The sequence below is a fragment of the Nomascus leucogenys genome, chromosome 14, assembly GCF_006542625.1.
Source record: "Nomascus leucogenys isolate Asia chromosome 14, Asia_NLE_v1, whole genome shotgun sequence".
Taxonomy (NCBI): Eukaryota; Metazoa; Chordata; class Mammalia; order Primates; family Hylobatidae; genus Nomascus; species Nomascus leucogenys.
The window spans coordinates 47,518,463-47,544,104 of NC_044394.1; the positions used below are offsets into that span (position 1 = coordinate 47,518,463).

General features: G+C 56.0%; 1 protein-coding gene across 1 annotated transcript in view; it reads right to left on the reverse strand.

Annotated features, from left to right (window-relative positions):
- Positions 1–1,454: 1,454 nt before the first annotated feature.
- Positions 1,455–25,642, reverse strand: part of FAM178B (family with sequence similarity 178 member B) — a 46,542-nt gene continuing 22,354 nt past the window's right edge. The window contains exons 3-6 of the mRNA XM_030827396.1: positions 19,421–19,546; positions 3,950–4,027; positions 3,439–3,591; positions 1,455–1,836 (exon numbers count right to left, since the gene is read on the reverse strand). Of these exons, the coding sequence (XP_030683256.1) occupies positions 1,804–1,836; positions 3,439–3,591; positions 3,950–4,027; positions 19,421–19,546 (390 nt within the window). The 3' untranslated portion in view covers positions 1,455–1,803. The remainder of the gene's footprint in view (positions 1,837–3,438; positions 3,592–3,949; positions 4,028–19,420; positions 19,547–25,642) is intronic.

Genomic DNA, 25,642 nt, shown 5'->3' on the forward strand with positions numbered 1-25,642 from the left:
CCTCTCCCCTTGGTATCTATTTCTCTCTTGGGGGTGGGTATGTTTGGGGAGCAGGAGAGGAGGGGACAGTGGACAAGAGCCAGGACTGGGGAGGAAGGCTCCAGTTATCGACGCTGATGGATAGCTCGGCTCCTTCTCAGAGCCAGGTAGGGCCACCTTCGAGAACTGGAAACTCCCCCGTTTAGCTTCTCAGGCCTCCCTACTTCTTCTTTGCCCTTGGCAGTAAGAACAAAGAAGGGAAATTTCAAAGGTGATTTCCAGGTTTCCAGAGAAAAGTGAATAGCTGCAGATGAACTGTCAGTGCATGCAGTGTGGGAGCAGGGCAGCCCCCAGGGCAGGTGAAGGAGGCTGGCTCACCATAGTCCCTGCTCACTCACTGGAGGATCCGAGGTTGACCTGATGCTGCCGGGGCTTCAGGGGTGCCCGGGCCATGGGGGCATGTGACGCAGCCAGAAACAGAAACTTGAACTCTCACGGAGGTCGCCTGGCATCTAAGTCACCCTGGCCGAGGGTTTCTTCCACCTCTCATTTGGCAAAGGCTGCTAGGCAGAAAGGCGTCCTGTGTGGTATCCAGCACTGTGCTGTGCATGTGCCTGTGCCCGTGCCCCTGAATAATAGATGCCCCCAGCTCCTAGCATTCTGGGGACGCAGTGAGGGAGGCAGCTGTGTCTGAAACAGCGCCAGGAACTGGTAAGCTCCAGTTCAAGTCTGCGTGTTGAGCCACTTGGCCTGAAAGTCCTTTATTTTGGGGGAGTCTCTCTCCTAGTTAGCCCACCCACCCTATCCCTGTGCATGAAAGCCAAAGAGAGGGAGGGGTACATAAAAGCAGAACAGTTGTATGCAGCCGCCATGGGAGAATTAGCAGACAGCCAGGGTTGAGGAGTGGGCACAGTCCAGTGTGGCAGGGGCAATCCTCTGCCACTGCCTAGGTTGGAGGAGTGGGCAAAGTAGATGTCCTGGAGCACAAAGGGACCACTCACTTCTCAAGGGGTTCAGGTCAAAGATACCTAGGACCCTATTAGGGATCAGGTCCCATGAACTCAACTGGGGCAAGTCGGAGGAAAAGCAAAAGCAGCATCTGGAAGTGTCTTCTGAACCGCCCCCACTCCTGAGGCTGGGGAGTTGATTTCAGAGCTCAGCACTAAATGGAATTAAGTGTAATTACAGCCCTGATCCACATCTCACTCTGTGTGTCCTCCTCAGCAGGGGCGGGGAATGGGGAGTGGTCCCATTCCTGGGTTTCTGACAGCTCTTGGGCCACAGTGGGCTGGAGGGAGCACTGCCCCTCCCCGGGGACTTGCAGACAGCCCTCTGCTACAGGAGGGGCCTGGGCCTGGGCCCCAGTGCTGTAACTGTAGAGCTGAGAACCCAGCGAAACACAGGCAGAGGCATCAGGAGACTGGACGCTGGCCTGAGCCCTCCGGACAGGGACTGAAGGAAGTGTTCTAAACCACTGATGCTGAAAGACTTTAATGTGCACAAAGAAACCTCACATTAGTGACAGGGAGAGAGAGGAAGGAGGGTGGGGAGGACTGAGGCCCAAGGAAACCAGAGCTATCGGAGACAGAGGCCTTAGGGAAGAGAAGATGGCTGGGAGGAAGTCTGAGGGGTGGGCGAGGCAGAGAGGCCCATCCCTTGCTGAGAGGAGAGGGGGTCGGGGCGGTGGCAGAGGCAGGCTCTTGTCTCATCAGGCTGGTCAGCATGTGGCCTCCTCTGTCCTTGATGCTTCGCTTCCTCCAGTTCCCTGAGCCTGTTCACTTCCTGCTGGAGCCAGGAGCCCTGGGCTGCCCTGACCCTGTTCCTTTAGATGTCTTTCCAGGGGCTGAAATACTGGGCCTGCGGCGAGGAGAAAAGCAGGCTGTGAGGGCCTGGGCCCAGGTGCTGCCCACTGCCCTGCAGCTCCCCGGGCTGGCGGTGTCCATTCAGCACCCATCGCAGGCTCATGCCAGGGGCTGAGCGAGCAGGATGCCGGGTTCACAGTACTGGCAAGGACACAGCGGTCATCAGGCTATGTGACCGTATAAGTGGTCTGTCAGGGCCCCTCTACCAGGCCCTGAATCATTTTTCCTTCTTCTTGTGACAAGCACACTGCTCCCACCAGAGGCTGGTGAGATCTAGTTCCTTGGGGAGTGAGGGTGAGGTTTGTTCTCCAGCCTTCTCAGAGACTTGGCGAAATCTGAGACCCAAACCACAGCCCGTGGCCAATGTGTCAGACCTAAGTCAGAGGTTATGGGGGAAGGACAAAAGAGGAGTCAAGAAGAGGCAGGCTAGGAGAGGAGGGGCACTGGTGGTCGGGTGGGGGATGGTCCTCACCAGGTCCTGTGCCCCTCCACAGAGGACTGGGGGCTCAGGAAAGGAGGAGACCCCGAGCCAACCCACTGCTTGTTGGAGAGATGGGGCCGGAAGGGAGGGCACCGGCACAGGGGCTGAAGTTGGTTAGGTTGGAGGCTTGGGAGTCAGGCTGGCTCATGCCCTGATTCTGACATCCACACAAGCTGCCTGCATGATGGGGGGCAAGCCACCGAGCCTCTCAAGGCCTCTGGTTAGTCTGCTCATCTGTAAAATGGGCTCCTGACAACACCTGCCTCATGGGGGTTGTGTGGGTTCTTGAGAAACGGATCTTCATTTAAGAAACACTAGCTGTGAATATCACACCTACAGGCTCTGAGAAAACTCGGCGGGGCTAGGGGATATAGTGGAGAAGACCAGGGCAGCCTGGGAGCCTTCCTCCTAACACAGCAGGAAGCCAGCCTCAGGCCCACAGCACAAGTAGGCAGAAGGTGAGCAGCTGGGGCCCCTTCCTGGCACTGCTCATGAGAGACTGGCACTCTGGGTCCAGACTTTTCCCTCTCCAGGGCGACTTTTCTTTGCATTTCCTGAGGACTGCGCTTCTCTGTGTCCCCTTCCCTCCGCACCCACCCTGGGCACTGGATTTTTTTTTTTTTTTTTTTTTTTTGAGATGGAGTCTCGCCCTGTTGCCCAGGCTGGGGTGCAATGGCACGATCTGGGCTCACTGCAACCTCCGCCTCCCGGGTTCTCCCGGGTTCAAGTGATTCTCCTGCCTCAGCCTCCAGAGTAGCTGGGATTACAGGCGCACGCCACCGCGCCCGGCTAATTTTTTTTTATCTTTGGTAGAGACGGGTTTCACCATGTTGGCCAGGCTGGTCTCCTGACCTTGTGATCCGCCCACCTCGGTCTCCCAAGTGCTGGGGTTACAGGCGTGAGCTACCACGCCCAGCCTTTGGCACTGGATTCTTGATAAGAATGATGAAGGCCCCCCCTCAAGGCGTCCCCACCCTTCCCCCGCATGCCCACTCCACCCATGTCCCTGCCAGGAGCTCAGCAGCTGCAGCGGGGGTGGATGCGCTGGTGGCTCTGGCCAGCCCTGCCTGACCACTTCCCACCCCTCCCAGGTCTGGTGGCTGGAGGGGGCACCACCTGGGGCTGGCAATGGGTCAGCAGCTCCTGCCAACGGATGTAGGTCTGGGTAGCCAGGTCCTTGAGCATGGTGTGGTGCATGGCCTGGGGGCTCTCCCGGATCTGCGTGCTGATGTGGCGGTCCAACTGCATGCACAGCAGCTGCAGCTCGCCCTGTGGAGGCGGAGGGAGGCCAAGAAGCGGGTGTAGCACGAGCCAGGCACATCCAAAGCCGGGCAGGAGGAGAACAAATTCAGAGAAAGGAAGGGGCACATTTGAGTGACTGTTCAGAAGTTGAGCAAGAAAAGGAGGATGGGGCCAGCACAACTGCTGGGGCTTGGGTCAGTGTCCCTTGTGGGACACTGTGGGGAGGAAGAGGCCCTGGCTTTCCCAGGCTGGCTTCCCTCTCAGCCTCCCACTCTCTGCAGTTCCTAACAGTGGGCTGGGCGCCATCCCAGCCAACCCCACGCTGCTTGGGGGAGAAGACACAGCTGGGCACCCCCATCCCAGCCCTGCCCCTTGAAAGACTCACCCACTGGTCTGGAGTGATGTCCTGGCAGCTGACAACCACCCCGGCCAGCATCAGCAGGCTGTGGCACAGGTAGCAGGCCTGGAGGGAGAGCACGGGGAGAGCTGCTTCTCTAACTCCACCCAGGGCAGCATGGCGTGCCCTCCACCTGCACACTCCCCACTCTCAGGCTTGGCAGGCCAGGGCAGGGGCTCAGTCACCCCTAGGCTTTCAGCGAGTTTCCAGGGAGGCATCTTCAAGGGGACCTGGGTGAGCCAGGCTCTGGGCCGGCACTCACTTGGAGCTGTGACTCCCTAGCAGGCACTCCCAGCCTGCCCTCTGATGAAGGGCCAACCTCCCTTCCTCTAGAAAAAGGAGTCAGCCACCCAGAAACACACATTGTCTCCCAGCCTTGTGCTGGGGCAGCAGAACGCACCTTCTGGGGAGAGGGGCCTATCCACTCTGATCTCTGCAGTCTCTGTTCCCTGGGACACCAACACGGGTGCAGCCTGCCGGGACAGTCGCCTTGCTGACCCGAGGAGGCAGATGGAGAGATGGAGCTGATGGTTTTGGCTGAGCGTCTGCACACCTCACCTCCATCCTCATTCCTGCCAACTGCACACTCTCAGCAGTGAAAACAGGACGCAGGCCGGCTCCATCTGGCCCGAGAACAATTTGTTTGTTTGTTTGTTTGTTTTTGAGACGGAGGAGTCTCGCTGTCGCCCAGGCTGGAATGCAGTGGCGCGATCTCGGCTCACTGCAGGCTCCGCCCCCCGGGATTCACGCCATTCTCCTGCCTCAGCCTCCCACGTAGCTGGGACTGCAGGCGCCCGCCACCTCGCCTGGCTAATTTTTTGTATTTTTAGTAGAGACGGGGTTTCACTGTGTTAGCCAGAATGGTCTCAATCTCCTGACCTCGTGATCCGCCCGCCTCGGCCTCCCAAAGTGCTGGGATTACAGGCGTGAGCCACCGCGCGCGGCCCCGAGAACAATTTGATCTTGAGGCACCCCTGGACTCTTGGTACCCATTCACCTATGGGATACGTGCTTGCTGTTTAGAGAAAGCGAGCCATGGGGAGCATCCCAGGGCGTGAGGCTCCAGAAGGGATGCAGCCTGCCCTGGATTCCCAACTGCTGCCCGCAGATGCGCCCCTCCACTCAGAGGGCCCTGCTGCCTTGTCCTCTCGGCTCTCTTTTCATGTCTAGGATCAGGAGATGGCAGATGACCAGCCCCGAGGACGAGCAGGGGTGGGAGAGGCAGGCTCTAGAAATGCTGGCAGGTGACAGTGGGCTGGAGCTCAGAACCAGCCCATGGCCCCTGTGCCCCAGCTTCCCCTGCCCTTATCACCCGGCCCTCCCAGGGCGCCAGGCAGTGCCCCAGCAATGGCTGCAGCTTCTTTGTACAGGCCCAGGAGTCTCCTCAGAACAGAAGCCAGATGACTTCTGAGGACATCAGATTTGGTACCATCAACTGACTTATTAAACCCAAATACCGCAGTGCAAAATCCTGAGGTCGAAGGCCACCTGGGGCTCCCACCAGCGGCGCCCACCCTGCCTGGCATCCAGCCTGTTCTTCAACACAACAGCTAAGGCCCACGGGTGGTCTGACTCCCCAGGCTGACCAGGTGGCATTGCACACGGCAGGCAGAGAAGACACAGTAGGGGAAACCGAGGCGTGCCTCCAGGAGAGCTGCCCTGGGGTGGGGAAGACCCAACCTCTCTGAAGCCCAGCTCCCTCTGCCTGCCGGGTCCCTGCAGCGGCCTGTGGATGCCCGAGTTGCCCGGCCCAGCTGGCCTGCTGGCGATGCACTGCTGGCTCCCTGAGCTCCCCTTCCCTCCAACCTGGCCTTGCCTTTGCGACTCTGTCCAGCCTTTGCAGTCTTGCAACAGCTCACTGCCCCCTTGTCATAAAGCAAGTTTGGGCCTGTGTGCCAGACACTATACCTTCACTGAGACATGGTGACATGAGACAAACTCAGACATTAGAGGGAGAAAGATACTTCAGGAGGGCAACCATTTGGTCAGGAAATAACATACCTCTGCTTCTGCACAGACCAAAAGGAGAAAGGGCCCTTCCAGGGTTTTTGGGGGGTTGAGGGAGTACAACTTAGAGGCTTCAGGAAGTGACTAAGCTAAAGTGGGCCTCAAAGGAACAGTAGGATTCGAGGTAAAGATGGCCCTGTGCAGGCAGAGGAGGGCTGATGACAGACCCTGAGGGCAGTTCCAGAAACAGAGGCCAGTACAGGTGCAAGAGAGTGGGGACAACCTGCGGGGCAGAGTTGTGGGAACAGGCTGGGGGTGCCTGGGGGAGGCAGGTGATAGAATGTGGCCACACTGGTGTGCTGGAATGTACTAGGTAGTAGGAAAATGAACTCTCTCTGCGAGAAAGGATTACAGGGTATCCTTACCTTTCCTTTTTCCTTTTTTAAGATTATTTCTCTACAGTGTGTGTACTCATACAAGGAGAATACAATGAGAGTTGGTTTAAAACATCTTTTTTAGCAAGATACTGCCAACTGTAATTGGCTGAACCTAACTGGGTTTGGGGTGGGTGTGAGGCATGGGAGCAGGACTTGGCCATGAAAAGCAGCCGAGACCCAGGCTGGGCGAGGTGGTTCACGCCTGTAATCCCAGCATTCTGGAAGGCTGTGGCTCAGGAGTTTGAGACCAGCCTGGGCAACATAGTGAGACCCCGACTCTACAGAAAACAAAACCAAAAGATTATCCAGCATGGTCACCTGGAGTCCCAGCTACTTGGGAGGCTGAGGCAGGCAGATCACTTGAGCCTGGGAGGTTGAGGCTGTAGTCAGCTGTAACTGTGCCACTGCACTCCAACCTGGGCAACAGAGCAAGAGCTGGTCTCAAAAAAAAAAAAAAAAAAAAAAAAAAAAAAAAAAAAACCTGAGGCCCCTCTTTGAGAGGGCAATCTAATGATGAGAGGTGGTAGGGGATGCCGAAGAAAACATCCAAGGGTTATCAGGGCCATCACTGAGGACGGCTGGGGAAGGCACCCTGGGCTGTCTGCGAGGGAGAATGTGTGGGACTGGGAGGGGCGAAAGGGGGCCTGTCCCTCTCAGACCTTTCACTCCTGGCCGCTGATGGCGCAGCTCACTGGCCCGCTCCACCCATGGGCTCTCAGGGGAGTCTCTTTGTCTGGAGGAGGCCCAGCTGCAGAACTTCCCCTCCTAGAAGGAGTCGTGGGGAGGGTCTGAGATCTGAGGAATGCCCTGGAGGAATATCAGAGAGGAAAAATGTGTCAGTGGACTTAGCCCAGGCAGTGGAGAGTTACTGGTTTCACAACTTGTTTCTTATGCTGATTCCCATAATTGAATCTGCAGGGGGCAGGGAGGGGGGAGGGGAATCCCAGAAAAACGATTCCGAGTGTTTGGGTGGATAGTGAGTAGGAAATGGCAGTCCTAGAGAAAAGCCCTGTTAACCACATTTTATAAGCTGTTTTTCCCAAAGGGAAAAAACTAAACCTGCCACTGCCTGGAGGCTGGGTGGCTGGGTACATGTCTTCCTTGCATTTGAGGTGCTTCCTATAAGGAAGACGTTGACCCAATTTAAGGAGATTGGTGGCTGTGCAGATGCCCTCCCTTGGAACATCTCCAGGGGCTTGGCTGAAGCTGGATTCCCAGTAGGGATTTTGAAAAGAGGCCTTCATTATTGGCATAGGAAACACCCACACTTCCATCTCCTCCCCGCATTTCCCCAGGACTCTCAGTCTCAGAGGTGCAAAGAGGTAAGAGAGAGTCTGATCCTGTCCAGACAACAAGCAAGGTGTCCCCACCCTCCCACCAGACCCATCTCTCTGTGTGAAGGTCAGAGGAACAAAACCTCAGTGGAAACTGAGGACTCTGTAGCCGGGAGCAGGCAGACCCTGAGTCTCCCCATCTAAACCGCCAGCGGCTGTGGACACCTGAGTCGCCCAGCCCAGCTGGCTTGCTGGTGATGCACTGCTGGCTCCCTGAGATCCCCTTCCCTCCTACCTGGCAGGGGCAGGCACGGGAGGGGTGCAGGGCAGGCAGGGGTGGGTGAGTGAGAGGGCCCTTCCCAGCAAGACAAGAAGAGCCAGGTGTGATAGCTGTGCTTCCTGCTTCCTTCGCAATGTGACCAATTACTGAACTTAGCAAGCCTGCTCCTGTCCTGGCTGGCACTACAGAGGCACGGTTCATCTTCCCTTCCACAAGGCAGGAGAGCGAGGCTGAGCCAAGGCTGCACTCCCTGCCTTACTTGCTTCCTCTCCCTCTGGGAGCACAAAGTGGCCCTTCTATACGCCAAAGGGAGGCCCTTCCAGGTCTCTTAGAACTGCTTGGAGAGGTGGGGATGTCATTGTGGCCTTAGGGTTAGCCCTCCTTGGGTGCTGGGGGGCCACACTCGTCCAGGCCTCAGGACCTTGTCTGAAGATGGGACCCAGCTCCTGCCCCATGGCACCTTAGTCAGGCTGGGAAGCCCTAATGGGAAATGGGACCCCGGAAACCTCAGTCAACATCATGGGGAAAGGCAGAGTCTGAGGGCATGCCCGGACCCAATACTGACGAGAAAAGCCCGGCCCATCCCTGCCGCTGCTGCCAGCAAGGGCCGAGCTCCCGTTTTCTGGGTCTTTCCCCAGAGTCTGGTGGGGCTGGCTCTTCTCAGAAGTTCCACGCAGGAATGCCTCACTCCTGGCTCTAGAGCCTTCAAGGGGGCCGTGCCCTCCCCCTGGGGAAGAACGACAAGGCTGAGTGACAGCAGACAGCAGACTGGGACTGTCACCAGAGGAAGGGAGGTCAGCATCTCCATGTTCTGGTCCAGCTAGTTCTGACCCCAGGCTCCCCCAGCCAAGACTCCCAAGTCAAGTAGGAGCCATTAGCAGCGCTTTTGTCATAGACAAAAGGGAAAAAGGGCGGCTATTTCCCAGGAACTTCATCCTTTAGAAAATTCCCCTCTAGCCAATGCCAAGGGAGCGGGCTGTGGCCTGGGCTATTTACACTGAAGGGGGGCAAGAAAGGAGGATGGAGAGGCTCTCCCAGGAAGCCACTCACTCTGGCCAGAACATACAACCTTTCTCCCCCACCAGGTCATGATCAAGAATCCACTCTTAACCCTGGGCAAGTCTTCAAATCCAGCTCTCTCCTGGAGGCTGCCAGACCGGGTGGGGAAGGCAGACCTGTTTCTGGCAGGAGGACCCTGTGGAAGCAGGTCCAGCCAGGCTCTGGGGCAGCTAGTGTGTGTGTGTTGGGGGGAGAACCAAGGCTGACCCAGGAACACCTGCTGGGAAGGACAAAGATGGACCCAAAGGGCACAGCTCTCCCAGCCAGGCTGCTGGGGCCCAGGGGCTCAGCCCCAGGTGTCCGTGCCTCTCACTCAGGAAGCTGGCCCTGATGTCTGCTGGCACTGGGATTCTGGCCTGGGGTACCAGGAGCCAGGGGGTTTCCTCTTGCTTTCTCCTTTCCATGCTCACAGCCCTAGCCTGGCTGGGCTGCTCTCAGCCCAATCTGGAGGCCTAGAGGTCCAGCCCAGCCCAGGAGAAGTATTCTGCCTTAGGTGTCATCATTGCCACACACAAGTCCTCTCAGGACTTAGGTGTAAGCACACAGACTGAAGATCGACTCTAGAGCTAACGGAGTCTGGGAAAGGCTGAAGCTGTGCTGGTCTACCCTGGGCCCTTTCAGACCCGAGGCTGGGGCTGGGCCACAATCCTTTTTTTCCCTTTTTTGTGCAATGTAAACCTATATAGTACCACTTCACGGCATCCTGATCCAGTAGGGCACGCAGAGAGGGCCTGGGACCCCGCCTTCAGCAGACATGGAAGTTGTGGTGTGGGGAGGGTCCCTGATGTGCATGACCCTGTGTCCCGGAAGGGCCGGTCTGGCCCAAGAGCAGATGTCTGGTCTCTCAGCCTTCAGCAGGACAAGCTCCCCAGGTGTGCGTGGATGGTGGTGGGGTCTCTAAAGAGGATTCACACTGTGGACATCCCCCTTGGGAAACAGCAAGGGTCCACAGGCCTCCTATTGGAAGGATAGGGTGAGGCTGAGGCTGCTCCCCCAGGGTGGAGGAGGAATGCCCTTTGCAGCCTGGGCCCCCGGGGCACGGTCTAGGTATCCACACAGGTTGGGCGCAACAATGATGAATCATGAGTAATCCAAGGTAGGACTACTCAGGCCCCAGGCCAAGAGCCTCAGTCTGGGGAGGGAGCCAGAGCTTAGGTGACTGGTGTGTCCATAGGACACCAGGCGAAAGGGGATGCATTTTTCTAGGTACATGCCTTCTGAGCCCCAGCAGTGTGGCACTGGCCACCAGGATGAGGCTGCCATGTCTTCCCTGCCCCATGAGCAAACCGCACAACCTCTTCCCCTTGGCCAGGCAGCTCTGCTCCAAGGTTGCACCCCCGACCCTTGGCTTTGGCAGACACTAAAGAAGGAAGCAGAGGGCGGTATCGAAAGCTCTGTTCCCAAAGGCAAGCTGACTTGGGAAGTGACTCTGACCAGGACAGGTCACCGGTCATAAGTCCTAGTGAGGAAGAAATGAAGACATATGACCAACCACTAGGAAATGAGGCGGGTGACCTAAGACCTCTTCCTAACCTAGGGTCCCAGAAGACACAGGGCCAAGAGGCCAGAGACCAGACGTCTTAGCCAGAGAGCAGACGTCACTGGTGGGGCCTGCCAGGCAAGACACCCAATTCTGTCAATGAAAGTGCCTGCAAGGGCATGGGGTGGGGGTGACCTAAACACGGTCCCTAAACACGGAGCAGGGATGAGGCCCATTTAGGGTAATAGGAGACAGGCTGGCAGCAGATGGACAGGCAGGACTTCTGGCTTTGCTGCAGTGAATGGCCATTGAATGGAAGTTTGCTTTCGGGCCCTGCTGGGCAGAGAGGTGGGTGTCTCTTTCCAGGCTGCAGAGGACTCGGGGCCCAGCACATGCCCACACCCTCCACGCCCTCAGAACAATAGCTCTCGCCTGCACCTCTGGCTTCCCGGAGAGTGAGTTCAGAGATCTGAGACCCTTCACAGCAGGGATCTCTTAAGTTCTATCCCTAGCTGGGGCCTGGGGCCTGGGGCCTGAGCAGCCCTGGCTCCTGATCGTGGTACTGAAGACAGGGAGGGAATGTGGAGGCCATGGCGCACGGGGCTGGGGAGGGAAAGAGATGGAAGGCTGAGAGCTCCAGATTCCTGCAGACCTGCCATGGGGAGGTTATCTCAGAGCGTCTCCCCATTCCTCCATCCGCTGGCTGGTGGCAGGAGCCAAGGCACTGGAGGCAAGTCCTTGCTGGAGGGCGGAGGGCTCCCACCCAGTCCACCTTCCTCTCTGGCTTCCTGCTGGTGGGGGTCAGGGAGATGACAGGCAGGGATTGGTGGGGTCTTCCTGCTCCTCCAGCTGGGACCAGAGACCTCGACACCAGGGAGATCTGGACCAGAAAACCTAGCTCTGCAGACTGCCCAGAGAGGGACAAGATTCTCGGTGCCTATGTGTAAGAGTTCACACCGGTACACGTATACATCGGTGCATACGTGTCAGTGTGCGTGTGAGCGTGTAGGGTGGAGGGGGTCACTGACACCAGCCAGGGTGTTGCATAACCACCTGACAGAGCAATGGTTTCCCCATGGCTTCCCCTTCTTGTCTTACGCTTTTTCACTTACTGAATTGTCTCCAGGGTGTTGGCACGTCTGGCCAGAGCCTGGGACTGCCCTCATCCTTCCCACCAACACCAGAGCACAAGGCCATTGCCTGTGACTAAACCACAGGGATGCTGCAAACGTCCAAGGGTCCTGTCCTTTCCCTTCCTTTGTAAGAGTGTCCCAGCCTCCTGTCCCGCCTCCTGTCCCCTACACTCAAACCAAACTGTTCCATGGTGGTGACTCCAGCCCTGACTCGAGGGGTGGATGCGTATCCCAGGCTGGTCACTCACTGTATGCTAGCTTGCCAATGTGACTGGCTTAGAGATGGGCACCTGACCCAAACCAAGCCAGTGAGACGCCATTCTGGTTATGATTCGAGGGCCGAAGCTCTTTCTTGTCCAGGAAGAGTTAAAGGATGAGGAGACCCAGGTAGTGTTAGGTTAGAAGCTGAGTCACTTGCCTAGGGCTGCTGAGGGAAGGCCGTTGAGCCTGGAGGAGGGGAGAGCCTGCCTGGGAAGGCACCAAGGGCCAGAGCCCGGAGGAGGAGGGTGTGACACTGAGGTTTTCTGACACTGTTTAGCCCTTGGGTCCCTCTAAGTCTGATGAACTGTCCCAGGGCTTTCCAGGATTTGCGTTTGTGTTTCCATCACTAAAAAGGCCTGGCAAAGACAGGGAAGAAGGCACAGAAAAGGTGGTGCACAGAGAGCACTTGAGAAGGCCGTGGTCGGCCTGGCAGCTGTTCCTGCAGACTGAGGATGGCGTGTAAGGGACCTTCCCCATTGTGCTTGGCCGTCTTCGGTGCACAGCTGGGGCCTCAAACACTGCAGCCTCGAACTTCTGGGCTCAAGCCATCCCACCGAGTAGCTAGGACCACAGGCGTGTGCCACTGTGCCCTGTTAACACCACACCTGGCTCATTTTTAAAAAAACCTTTTGGCCAGGTGCGGTGGCTCACGCCTGTAATCCCAGCACTTTGGGAGGCTGAGGCGGGCGGATCACGAGGTCAGGAGATCGAGACCATCCTGGCTAACACGGTGAAACCCGTCTCTACAAAAAATTAGCCAGGCGTGGTGGTGGGCGCCTGTAGTCCCAGCTACTCGGGAGGTTGAGGCAGGAGAATGGCGTGAATCCAGGAGGCGGAGCTTGCAGTGAGCCAAGATCACGCCACTGCACTCCACCCTGGGCAACACAGCGAGACTCCATCTCAAAAAAAAAACTTTTTGCAGAAATAAGGTCTCCCTATGTTGTACAGGGTGGTCTATGAACACCTAGCTTCAGATGATCCTCCTGCCTCAACCTTGAAAGTGCTGAAATTACAGGCTTGAGCCACTGTACCTGGACAGGTTGAGGCATTTCAGGGGGAGCCATGGGGGTTGTGGCTGAGGTGAGACTCTGGATTGACCCTAAAAGGTAGCTGTTCAAGTATGTGAAGCAAGATGTAAACAAGCCACGGGTTGAGCCATGCCCGCAGCAATCCAAGGACAGGAGAGACAGTCTGGGCTCTGCAGGAAGGAGGGACAGCAGGAGCAAAGATGCGGCATTGAGAACAGAGCGTTTCTGGGAGAGCATCACTGCTTGGATTCAAATGTCGCGTGTGATGTGCAGCAGTGAAGCCACGCATCGGGCCAGTTGGCGGAGGCTCTGGATTGCAGTTTCATACAATGTGACAGGCACTAGAGTCTATTTTCCTAAATCAGAACGAGAAGAAGATAATCCACAGGGTTGTCCAGGAAGAGTTAAAGGATAAGGAGACCCAGGTAGAGTGTTAGGTTGGAAGGTGTTGAGTTACTTGCCTAGGGTGAGAGGCCCCGAAGGGTCTCCGGGAAGACTGGGCCTGGTGGGGTGGGGCAGCGAGCAGGCCTGGGTGCTGCCAAGGCCCTGAGCAAAAGCTGGCTGAAGAATGCAAGCCTGCCTCCGCAGCTTAACTCTGTCACTTCAAGCCTGCTCGTACACTTGCAAAGAAACCAGAATTTCTGGGACCCAAACAAAGCTGGCCTGAGCCTGGGCCCTGCCTGGCTTTGGGATGCCCAGAAGTACTGGCCTGTCCCCAGATCTGTAGAGGTCCCCCTCTCCTGGAGGGTCAGCTTCCCAGAGGCCATCTCTTTGAGGTTTATTTTTAAAGATGTCTGATGTTCTGTACTTTGGAGGAAGTAAGACAGAACCAACCACAGATTAGACAGGAGAGGAACTCACAAGTTCTGAATATCCATTTTCTGTTCCTCAAAACCAGTCGGTTTCCTCCCAGCCCTCCTGACCTTGGTCTGACCAAGGTCCCCAGCCCAGTGGGGCAGTAAGGAAGAGACAGACACTTCCAGGCGGGAAGGCAGAGAGCATGGGAAGAACGGGGAAAGAGGCTCCACCTGCCTTTCAGGGGGACAGAGGGTAAGTGGCCTGTGCCCAAGGGAACACATGTCCCATTGCTGGAGTTGAGCATGCCAGCAAGAGAGGGCAGAGGCAAGCACACAGCTGCCAGAGGGCAGTGGCCCCCTCCCTGCCCAGCCCTGCAGTGAGAGCCAGGCCTTTCTCCACAACCTCCCATTAAGGCGGTTCTTGGCAGGGTCACCCAGCACAGGGACAGACAACTGCAGTTACAGCAGCGGGAGCGAAGCAGTAAAACTTGTTTGCCAACTGTATCAACACACGTGGCACACCACAAGGATATACAGGAGATGTGAACAGCACGCACTTATGCACAAACACACAGCAGAGGCCACACCCTCTGCAGAACATGAGCAGAGGTACTCAGAATGAGCATGAGTGCATTGGAGTCGGCACAGCTGGGCTGAGTTTATCCCAGAGCATCGCCCAATCCCTGGAGCACACCCCCCCTCCCCGCCAACAACTCCATTCTGTACAAATGCACTTCTCCAATAAACAAGCCACACATCCCCAGGCCTCAGGAGCATGAGCTGGGGACCTTAAGTGGTATGCACCTAGAGGAAGCGGATAGAGCCACTTGCGCTCAGCTGGGGGCCTTGGTCTGGGTGGTGCCCCCGCAGGGACCATCACAGATGCAGAACCCACAGACTGTCCCTTAGCTGTTATCCACTGGGGACATCATCTGGCTGGGAGGAGGACACGCCCAGGGGGCAGCTGGGGAGATGGGGACCAGGCTCCTGGTGCCTGACTCTGCCCCAGCTCTGGGACCTTCCCCCTTTGTGGTCCTTAGTTTCTTTCCATACAATGGGAAATACTTAACAACTTCACAGTCCCCAAATTTAACCAACCAGAAGAAAAATTTCCATCCCACCATAAAGATCCTGGTACTGTATGCCTCCCAAATCCCTAAGGGGAAAAACAGAATTAAAAAACCTCATCAACAGAACATCAGTAGGCCCGTTGTGGTGGCTCATACCTGTAATCCCAGCACTGTGGGAGGCTGAGGCAGGTGGATCACCTGAGGTCAGGAGTTTGAGACCAGCCCGGCCAACATGGTGAAACCCTGTCTCAACAAAAATACAAAAATTAGCCGGGCATGATGGTGGGCACCTGTAGATCTCAGCTACTTGGAAGGCTGAGGCGGGAGAATCGCTTGAACCTGGGAGGCAGAGGTTGCAGTGAACCAAGATTGCGCCATTGCACCCCAGCCTGGGTGACAGAGCAAGACTCTGTCTCAAATAAATAAATAAATACCAAAAAAAATAGAGCACCAGTAGAACAAAAAGAAAAGCAAGAAATGATAAGGAAGTGTGGTAACGAGAAGTATGATATGCAATAGCAGGTTTTGACACAGCCAAAATATCAATTATCTCAATGGACGTGAATTGGGGCCCGTTGAGATGGCTCACGCCTGTAATCCCAGCACTTTGGGAGGCTGAGGTGGGAGGATTGCTTGAGCTCAGGAGTTTGAGACCAGCCTGGGCAACGTGGCGAAACCCCAACTTTATTAAAAAAAAAAAAAAAAAAAAAAAAATTGGCCAGGCGTGGTGGCTCACACCTGTAATCCTAGCACTTTGGGAAGCTGAGGTGGGCAGATCACCTGAGGTCAGGAGTTCGAGACCAGCCTGGCCAACATGGCAAAACCCGTCTCTACTAAAAATACAAAAATTAGCCAGGCATGGTGGCAGGCACCTGTAATCCCAGCTACTTGGGAGTCTCAGGCACGAGAATCACTTGAACCTGGGAGGCAGAGGTTGCAGTGAGCCGAGATCCAGTCACTGCACTCCAGCCTAGGCAACACAGCGAGACTCCGTCTCAATCAATCAATCAATCAAGCAATATAAATAAATAAAAAATTAGCCCGGTGTGGTAGCATGTGCCTGTCCCAGCTACTTGGGACGTTGAGGTGGGAGGATCTATTGAGCCTGAGAAGGCGAGGCTGCAGGGAGCCTTGATGGTGCCACTGCATTCCAGCCTGAACAATAGAGTGAGACAGGCCCTGTTTCAAAAACAAAGAAAAAAGAGTGACTAGACCATGCCCTTCATGACCCTGAGCCCTGAGGCTGGACAGAACACACCAGACAACATCTGGCCAGATATGGTTTATACAAGTCAGCTACAAGGAAATAAACTGCCCAAGAAGACCCTGGTTCTGGGTTGGTGGGCTCAGGTGGTAGCTTGGAGAGACAGTGGCAAATTGAGTCAAGTTATGCAACATTTTTCTGCCTGAGGCCAAAAGGACAATCTCCCTTGATTGCCTGGGAAGGCAATCAGGGCGAATTGGTATCCATGGGCCAAAGGGAGCACCTGGAGGCCAACTCTAAGTATTAAACTCTCCCATGTTAACTCTCCTACAGGAAAACACTCTCTGCCACCTCCGTCACCCAAATAAGCCCTCTGCCTCCCACGTGGCTGTACCAGACCCCCAAGCATCACTCCAAACCAGATGTTTACTCTTCTCTGGGAATAAAGCCCAGCTCAAACCAGGCATGCACACGGCCATAGATAACCAAAAGGGGCTCGGCTTTGTTTTCTTTATCCAGAAGCTCTTCAAAATGCTAAAAATGTTATCAGCTCACTAAGCGGAATAGTCCACAGAAGCTCTTATAGTCCATATGAGCTCTGCCTGCTCAGCTAGGACTCTGTGCTCAAAGCCAGGACACACAGCCAGTGCAGGCATCTATGTTGCCCCTGATTCTCTCCAGTTACCGACCCCCATGCACAGCTGCAGCAGGAGCTCATGGCTTCCTTTGCTGAAGTACTTGGTGATTTCCCAGGCAGGACCTCACTAGCTTATAATTACAAACGATGTGCTGGGATTGGTTCTGCCACATGCAGGTAACACTTCTTTAGTCCAGAGCCTCCTGCAGGAGAAGGCCAGGCTATAAGCTCTTGTGGCCTTAACGATACAGTGGCCTTAATGATACAAATACCTTAAGAGACAAGGGGACCACGAAGCAGAGGCTGGTCAGATGGCGCACAGGAGGCAGCAGGTTTCCAGAACGGGGGCAGGAGAGCGAATAGCGAATGCCAGAACAGAATGGAAGAAGGGAGTTCAGAGAAGGACAAAAGAATTACAACTGGATTCATTTGTTCACCTAGTGCCAAATGTGGGACGCAGTGCTAAGAGACACTGGATGTGCCCACAGTCTGGCTGGACAGGGGGCAAGCAAAGGGACAACTTTACTTGCCAAGGGATCAGTGAGGAGAGAAAGTTGTGCCCTGGACACCAACAGCAGCTCTCCCAGCCTCTTCCCAGAGGGAGAGGCTGGGCCAAGGCCTGAGGCAGCAAGAGGAGGTGGGGAAGGAGCTGGGCAGAAGTGTTTATTTGCAGGGCTGGAGGAGGGCTGTGACCCAGCCGCACAGGGCAGGAAATCTCCCAGACAGGAGTGAGAGGGCCTGGGGGATGGGCAGGCCTCAAAAGGCAGAGGCTCAGCTCAGCAGCCCCAACGCTGGGAAAGTAGACATTTCCTCCAGGCTGGGCCACCTCAGGTCAACCTTACTTTGGCCTCAGTTTCCCCATTGCACTGAAGGGAAACGAAAAGGCAAAGACTCTGAGCTCTGGGGATGAAAGGCTCAGCCATGGCTCAGACCACCACTCCTTATAAAACAGGGTGGATGCCGCCGCTGTTGTTTTTGGCTGGTGAGTGGCCCATCTAACCTCTTTGAAGATGAAACATGCTGAGGCCTAATGAGGAGTCAGCCGGCCGGGGTGGGAGTGGAGCCCAGTCACCTGCCCCACCTGGCCCCTCCCAGTCAGAACAGCACCCAGCCCAGGGGACAGAACCCAGCCCAGGGGCCTGTTTCACACTTCTGTGCCCGTGCACCCTCCTCTGCCCAGGGCTCCCTCACTCAGAGGCAAAGGTGTAGCAGAGGTGGAGGCAGAGCACAGCAGAGGTGGTCTAAGGTGGTCTCGGGCTGCAGTGAAGGCTTCTGAGAGCTGCCTGGGCCTCGCCTGCCCCCTCCACTGCCCTGGACCAGTGCACCCTACCCTTTTGGGGCTCTGCCGAGCTGCATAGTGCCTCCATGTTTTCAGGCCAAACAGGTCATTTCTAACATGGCGGCCAACCAGGGGGAGGTTTTCAAACCTCCTTTAGGTGTGTGAGAATAGTCCTCTAAAGAAAAGGCATCCTCAGTCTGCTCACTGTCCCTCTTTCCAGCTGTTGAAAGGATGTCTTCTGCCACCTGGATAGCCTCTGAAACACAGTGAGCCTGGCAGGAACCACACCTCTGCTGGGTGAGGCCCAGGACTGGCCCCCAAGGTGCCTGCAGGCCACACTCTCCGCTCAGCCAGACCAGACGTGACCCTCTTTCCTCTGTCGCGCCACTCACCTTCTTGTTCTTTGCCCCCCTGCCCAGGCCTCCTTGAGTTCTGTTCAGACAGACCACCCCAGGGCTGACCCCCACCTCCTCTCTAGAGGCCCCATAACCAGCCTATAACCAGCTCCAGTTTCTGGGGAAATACTTGGCACAAGAGAAGGGGCATGCAGACAGCTCACGCTCTCCTGGGAGGCAGCAGCCTCATAAACGCACTAATATCAGGCACAACTGAAAGACAACTTTCCCCACATGTTCCAGAAGAGGAGCATGCACCTGGGGATTAGCATATCTCTTTAATGGTTCATTTGTGTTCATTAAGTAATTAATTTATTTATCTGATTTGCAGAGTGATGCCTAAAGGTTGGACTTCTGTTATCAACATCCAGCCTCCGAGTGAGTTTCTAGAATTACCATCTTCCCCAATTATGACGATCCCTATCTCCATTCTTCATCCCCGAGTCCCCAGGGGCAGGAGAGTGCATCGAGGTTTAAGCCCTGCTCCCTAGGAAGCTGGGCCCGGGACGCCCACTCTGAAGCCCTCACACCCACCACGTCCCTGCTCTGACATTCGCCCAGGGACTCATAGGCCTCACTGTTCCAAACTCCACAACCTGCAGGCCCTAGGGCACCTTGTTGCTCCTGACTCCCACCAGAGCTTGGCTTTCAGGAAAGCTGGGCAATGTCTGGAAAGTCAATTAGGAAGAACTGGGGACAGGCCAAGGACTCAGCCTCAGTGACAACCATAGTGAAAATGAACAGGGAGGCTGGGCCCAGCTCTGCCTACAGAAGAAGGGATGCTCTGCACGTCTAGACAACCCTGCGCTTATCCTGATGTGCTCCCATCCCCTCCCTGGCATCCAGCTCCTGCATCCTCCCTAAACCGTGCTGTAAGGCTAACTGACAACCCCAGATCAACAAAAGGCACACAAGCAGGGACAGGCGGACATTCGGCCCCTACGCCTGCGCACAGGGCGTCCCCAGCGCCTGCGGCACGGGTAACAACACTAATTACAGGTGAGATGCTGAGCACCTCTGCTCAACACAGGGAGGCAGCCTGTTGGTCTCTGCCCTGGCATGGCCCTGGGGTTCTGGAAGGACCCGCAGGCCATGCAATGTGGACAGCCCTGCCTTTCCCTGCTACCTGTGGTGGTGGCACCGTGGTGGAGGCAGGCAGGTGCTGGGTGTTCACTCACCTTGTGGTCTAGCTCGGCACTAGCCTTTGGCTGTTGCTCCTGGCAGGGTGGCAAGGGCACAGAGCCCAGGTACTGCCTGAGAGATGATGGCCTCATGAGGCCCAGGAGCCGGCTGAGCGAGGACAGCTGGGGAGGAAAAGGGAGGTTGTCACTCACAGAGGGTGGTGGCCGAGAGCTCAGGGTGCTCCCGGGAATCGGCCTGGACACCTCAGCTGGTGGCAGTGGGTTAGAGCACTGGCTTCTGAGACCCAGACCCACCTCTACCTTATGAACTGTGGCCTCTCGGATCCTGAGTGTTCTCATCTGTAAAATGGATCACACATACTTCCCAGGAGAGGAGGGGTACCCAAACGTACCCAGCTCCCCCATGCCCCACCTACCCACACACAGACCCACACACACTCATCCCCCCACAGACCTGACACCCACCCACTCACCCACCCACTCATCCTCCCCACACCCACACATTCCCAGGCCTCCCACCCCCACCCACCTACCCACGTACACACAGACCCACATCCACACCTACTCACCCCTCCACAGACCCCACATCCACACCCACCACTCACCCACCCACCCACATACACACAGACCCCACACACATATCCACTCATCCCCCCAGACCCCCACACACCCTCACCTCCATCCACCTACCCACTCACCCACACCCACACCCATCCCCACCCACAGATCCCCACCCACACCCATTCACACACACACCCACTCACCCACATACACAGACCCCCTACACACACCCCCACCCACTCATCCCCCCACACAGACCCCCACTCACACCCACCCAGTCATCCCCCCCATAGACTCCCACCCACACTCACCCACACCCATCCCCACCCACCCTGCACTGCCACTCTGCATCTGTGGGCCCACCCTCCCTTGCATCCCTCTCTTTTGGTTTAACTCTTCTCTGTGGAGGTTTGGAACACCATGAAGAGAGACCATGGACTAAGTCCCCAACTGTCCATCACCATGAGCAATGACCACCATCATCTTCATTCCGCCTGGCCTGTGTCTTCAGCCCCTGCCTTCCACTCCCCTTCCCGCTCTTTTCCTTCCAGGGGATTTTAAAGCAAATACATTGTATTGTTTTACCCATAAAGACCTTCTACAGAAAAGATAAGGATTTCCCCCCAATCTAACCATAATACCATTTCTTTCCTAACAGAATCACCGAGTCTTCCTTATCATCATCCAACACCTGTGTTCAGTTTTCTGTCTCTAAAATGTCCTCCAACGGTTGGTCTGTTTGAAGGGAGATTCACCACAAGGCCCACACACTGCATTTGGTTGACTACGGCACCTAAGCTATTAGCCACCCCAGCCCCCATTTAGTTTTTGAATAAACTGCCCAACCTCTCCGAACCCCTCTGGAGGGAATGTGAACTGCGTAAGTCCAGCTGTCTACAGTTAGCCGCTCCTTCTGGCCCAGTGCATGCACTTGATTCAGGTAGCCTGGGCCCGGGCCCAGCCCCAGCAAGGACTGCCCAGCTGCCCTGAAGCTAACTCTTGGCTGGGGCAGAGGCAGGCAGGCTCCCAGCCCTTGGCCTCTGTGAGGCCACAGCAGCCCTGGGGGCAGGGCGGGGAGTAGGCGGGAGCAGAGCCAGGGTAGTTCACAGAGGCACCATCTCTTTAGATGGCACAGAAGCAGGGTGGCCATGGGCTAGGGGCTTGAGCCCCGCAGCCCAGCCCCCCTCTTGAGCCTAGCCTGGCTGGCACACCTGGCTTCCTCTGGTGACTCACCTACCACCTGCTCAGCACATCAGCCGGTTATGGGCTGAGACAGCCCACAAGAGCAGCTGGGCTGGGGGCTAGGAGTCAGGCCCAGGGCCTCAGCTTCTGGAAGGCGGCCAGGGCTTCTCAGCCTAGTGTCTGATCCTTTTGGGAGGGGAGAGGAAGGTTCTGGGCGAACAGAGGCACCATCTGGGGCTTCACCCAAACCACGGCTGTGCCGCCTTGCTCAGGCTTCACAAGTCAAGATAGTTTCCAGAACAGTCCTGCCCACTCAGGGCTCACACTGTGCAAGCATAGGGTCAGGCTCTGCAGCCCACACCCCCAGTGTGGCCTTCGGGCAGGCCTGGCCCGGCTGGGACCCTCCCTGCTACGGGAGGCCTGAGTGGGGCTGGGCAGGGGCGCACAGGACAGCACTCTTGCAGTGCTTGCTCTTGTGTTTTTCCTCTCACTCATGAAAACAGCTTGGCTGTGCTCAGTGCAGCAAGCTGCTGCCCCTGCGATCTGCCTGTGCCGTTGAGCCTTCCGATTGTTTATTCCCTTTTGTTTCCTTCTCTGGATGCTCCAGCCAGCCTCTCTCCCACATACAAACCCCTCTCCAGGATAAGGGCTTGTTTGCGCCTTGTGGGAGAACCAGCAGGGATGGGCCAGACCAGAACTCTCCCTACACCAATATCACTGCTGGCAGCTGGCTCTGCAAACACTCAGCCGCTTAGGGCAGACACCTAGGGCAAGAAGCAATGATCCCTCAGGAAGACAGGCCTCCACCAGCCTTCTCAGACACAGGGAAGAGGTGGTGGAGGCTGATTTCCAGAGAAGCAACTGGCCACACAGCATGTTGCTCCTGGGTGCAAATCCTGGCTTCCTCCTCACCTAGGAGAGGAAGCCAAGATCTTAAGTGTCTGCAAAGACCCAACGACCTGCCTGCTGCTTCCTGGAGCTGGTGCCCTGCCTGGGCCTTCTGACCAGACACAGCACCTGCCTCTCTCTTCCTTCCAGCCATTGCTCCACGCCCATCTTCTCAGTGAGGCCCACCTGCCCAAGTTCCCATCTGTCTGCCTGCCTACCTCTCTCTCTCTCTCTCTCTATCTAAACAGAGTCTTGCTCTGTCCCCCAGGCTGGAGTGCAGTGGCACAATCTCTGCTCTCTGCAACCTCCACCTCCCGGGCTCAAGCAATTCTCCTGCCTCAGTCTCCCGAGTAGCTGGGATTACAGGCGGCCACCACTACGCCCAGCTAATTTTTGTATTTTTAGTAGAGACAGGGTTTCACCATGTTGGTCAGGCTGGTCTCGAACTCCTGACCTCAAGTGATCCACCCACCTTGGCCTCCCAAAGCACTGGGATTACAGGAGTGAGCCACAGTGCCTGGCCCCTTTGCAATTTAGTTGCTTTTTATCACCTATTCCCCCTCCCTCCCTGGAATGTAAACTCTCTGAGGGCAGATTTTTCATTGCAAAGTCCCCAGAACCTAGCACCGTGCCTGACACATGGTACATGTCTAGTAAGTATCTGTCAAATGAACAAATGATTGAATGAATAAATGAACAGTAAAGACTGCAGCTAACGTTTTCTGAGTAGATGCAAATCTTTATCCCCCTGATTTGAGCCACTTGAAGCCCACGTTTTCCAAACCCCAAACTGGAAGACACACTTTGACAAGAGGTTTACTGTGTTGCAGGAAGTGCCCCAGGATAAGAAGCAAACTCCTGATTTCTTCCCCAAACCCGCTCCAGCTGCATCTTGCCTAGGGTAGGCAAAGGGCGTCTCCATCCTGCCTGTTGCACAGACCTGGAGTCCTTGTCTCTGTTCTCTTGCATCGCACATCCCACTGTCTGTACTTGGGAAATACACCTACAACCTGACCACTTCTTACCGCCCACACTGCTATTTCCCCAGGCCAAACCACTGCCATCTCTTGCCAGGATTACTGCAATCACCTCCTTCCTCTCCACTCCCAGTAGTCTCTTCTCAACACAGCAGCCAGAGTAATTTTTAAACATTGTATAAATCAGATTTTGTTTCTTCTCTGCCCAAAACCTTGCAGAGGCTCCCCACTTCTGCGCAGAGTCAAAACCCTCACCGTAGCCTTGAGGCTCAGGCTAACTGAGCCTCCACTTGCCTGTGTGACCTCAATACTGTAAGTCCTGTCCTTCAAGTTCAGTTCTCCAACGTGTGCTTCTGCTCCTGCTCCATGGGGCCTCTGCTGCAGCTTGTGGGAGATACAGAGCCCAGCAACTTGGCCATCAGGGACTCCTCCCAGCAGTGCCCTGCAAATTGCTGTGCCCAGATCCAGCCCCAGGTCCTCTGCTCCTACACCAGTCAATTCTCAACCCCTGTGCCCCCTTTTACAGTGAATCAATTGATAGGATTTCTCCAGCACTTGTGCAGTGATGAGGGAAGGGAGGGACGGCCCTTGTCCTGCTGTCTGTGAACCGGGACTAAAGCCCAAGGACCCAGCAGGGCACTTCACCATGAAGTGGTGGGTGTGGTCCAGGATGTCCAGAGGCAAGGAGAGAGCTGGACAGGCTAAGGCGGTGCCCTGCAGTGGTCAAGGGCAGGACTTTAATCCCAGCTCTAGGCGGGTACAGTGGCTCATGCCTGTAATCTCAGCACTTTGGGAGGCTGAGGCAAGAGGATCGTTTGAGCCCAGGAGTTTGTGACCACCGTTGTCAACATGGCGAAATCCTGCCGCTAAAAAAATACAAAAATTAGCCAGGTGTGGTGGTGCCCGCCCATAGTCCCAGCTACTCAGGAGGCTGAGGTGGGAGGATCACCTGAGCCAGGGAGGTTGAGGCTGCAGTGAGTCGTGATCACACCACTGCACTCCAGCCTGGGAAAGTGGAACCCTGCCTCAAAAATAAAATAATCCCAGCTGTACCACTTCCCTGTTGGGTGACCCCGGAAAGTTCCCCTATCTGTAAAATATGGATGACAGTAAGTCTGAGGGCCTTGGGCTGCTAGGAGGGGCAAGCACTGAGGACAGCATCCAGGACACAGCTGTGCTGTGTACATGGGAGCTGCCACTATTGTGGGTCGGGGGTGACAGGTGGAAAAGAAGAAGAGGCCCAGACACAGCCAGAGCTGTGTGCAGAGGGCAGGCAGGGCCTGTGAGGAGGCCCGAGGAGAACCCGCGGCACTGGCAAGCCCCGTGGAGGAGATGTTGGGAAAGGGGTATGTGGGCTGAGTGGGCGGCTGTGGGGACGACGTGGCCCTTTGAAGGAGTGTTTCAGGAAGGTCTGACCGGCCAGACTGGAAAGGGGAGTGCCTGGCAGCCTGAAGACCTGGGAGGAGGCCGTGAGCAGCCCTGGGCTTGCAGTGGAGATGGGGAAGGAGCTCCAGGAAGGTCATGGGCAGGCCCCTGCCGGTCCTTCCTATCCCTCCAGTTGCCATGAATCTCTCACTCCCTTTCTCCTTTTTGCAGTACAAGCACTGACTCAGCCTCCAAGACCTGGCTCAGGGCATGTTCTCTAGCAGCTGCCGCACTGTGCCTGGACAGATTTAGTCATTGCAGCCATGGCCGACTTGCTCACCCCTCTCTTCTGAGGTCATCTGGTGCTGTCTCACCAGTGCCAGTACCTGGCACAGAGCCTGGCACTCAGGTTGCTCAGCTAGTGTCTAACAAACACACGGGTGCATGGTGGGCAAGCAGCAAGTGGGCTGGACCTGGCTTGGCCCTGACAGGCTGCAAGACTCTGGCCCCTGGGGAGCCTGGGAGACCTGCCAGGCCAGGATCTCTCAAGGGGAGGCAGCGCCACTCCATGTACTTTTTTTAAAAAAAAAGAAAAAGGAAAAAAAGAAAAAGAAAAAGAAAAAAAAACGGGTCTTGCTCTGTCGCCCAGGCTGGAGTGCAGTGGAGCCGTCATGGCTCACTGCAGCCTTGACCTCCAGAGCTTAAGCCATCTTCCCCCCTCAGCATCCCCACCCCAAGTAGCTGGAACTAGAGGCACATGCCACCATGTCCAGCTAATTATTTTACTTTTTGTAAAGAACTCCTGAGCTCAGATGATTTTCCCACCTCAGCCTCTCAAAGTGCTGAGATTACAGGCGTGAGCCACTGCCTCCCGCGCCCCCATTCTCCATTCTTTTTTTTTTTTTTTTTTTTTTTTAAGAGAAGGTGTCTGGCTCTGTTACCCAGGCTGCAGTGCGGTGGTGTGATTATAGCTCGCTGTAGCCTCCAACTCCTGGACCCAACGACTCAGCCCTTCCTCCATGACACTTCCCCTCTGCCACTCTGACCTCCACCAGGAAGGCAGCCCCACCAAGCTCTCCTCACTCTATGCACAGCTGCTGGCCAAGAAAAAACAAAACGAAGCAAAATGCCAAGCCTTGAACTGGCTCTAACTCTCTCTCTCTGGCCACCTGTGTCGTGTGTCGTGCCCCCTCTGGCCTCCACTCTGCGCTGGGCCTGTCCGTCAGCCTGCGTCCCAGAGCCCTCCCAGGCACCCCATCTTGAGCTGCCCCGGCCTCTAACTGAT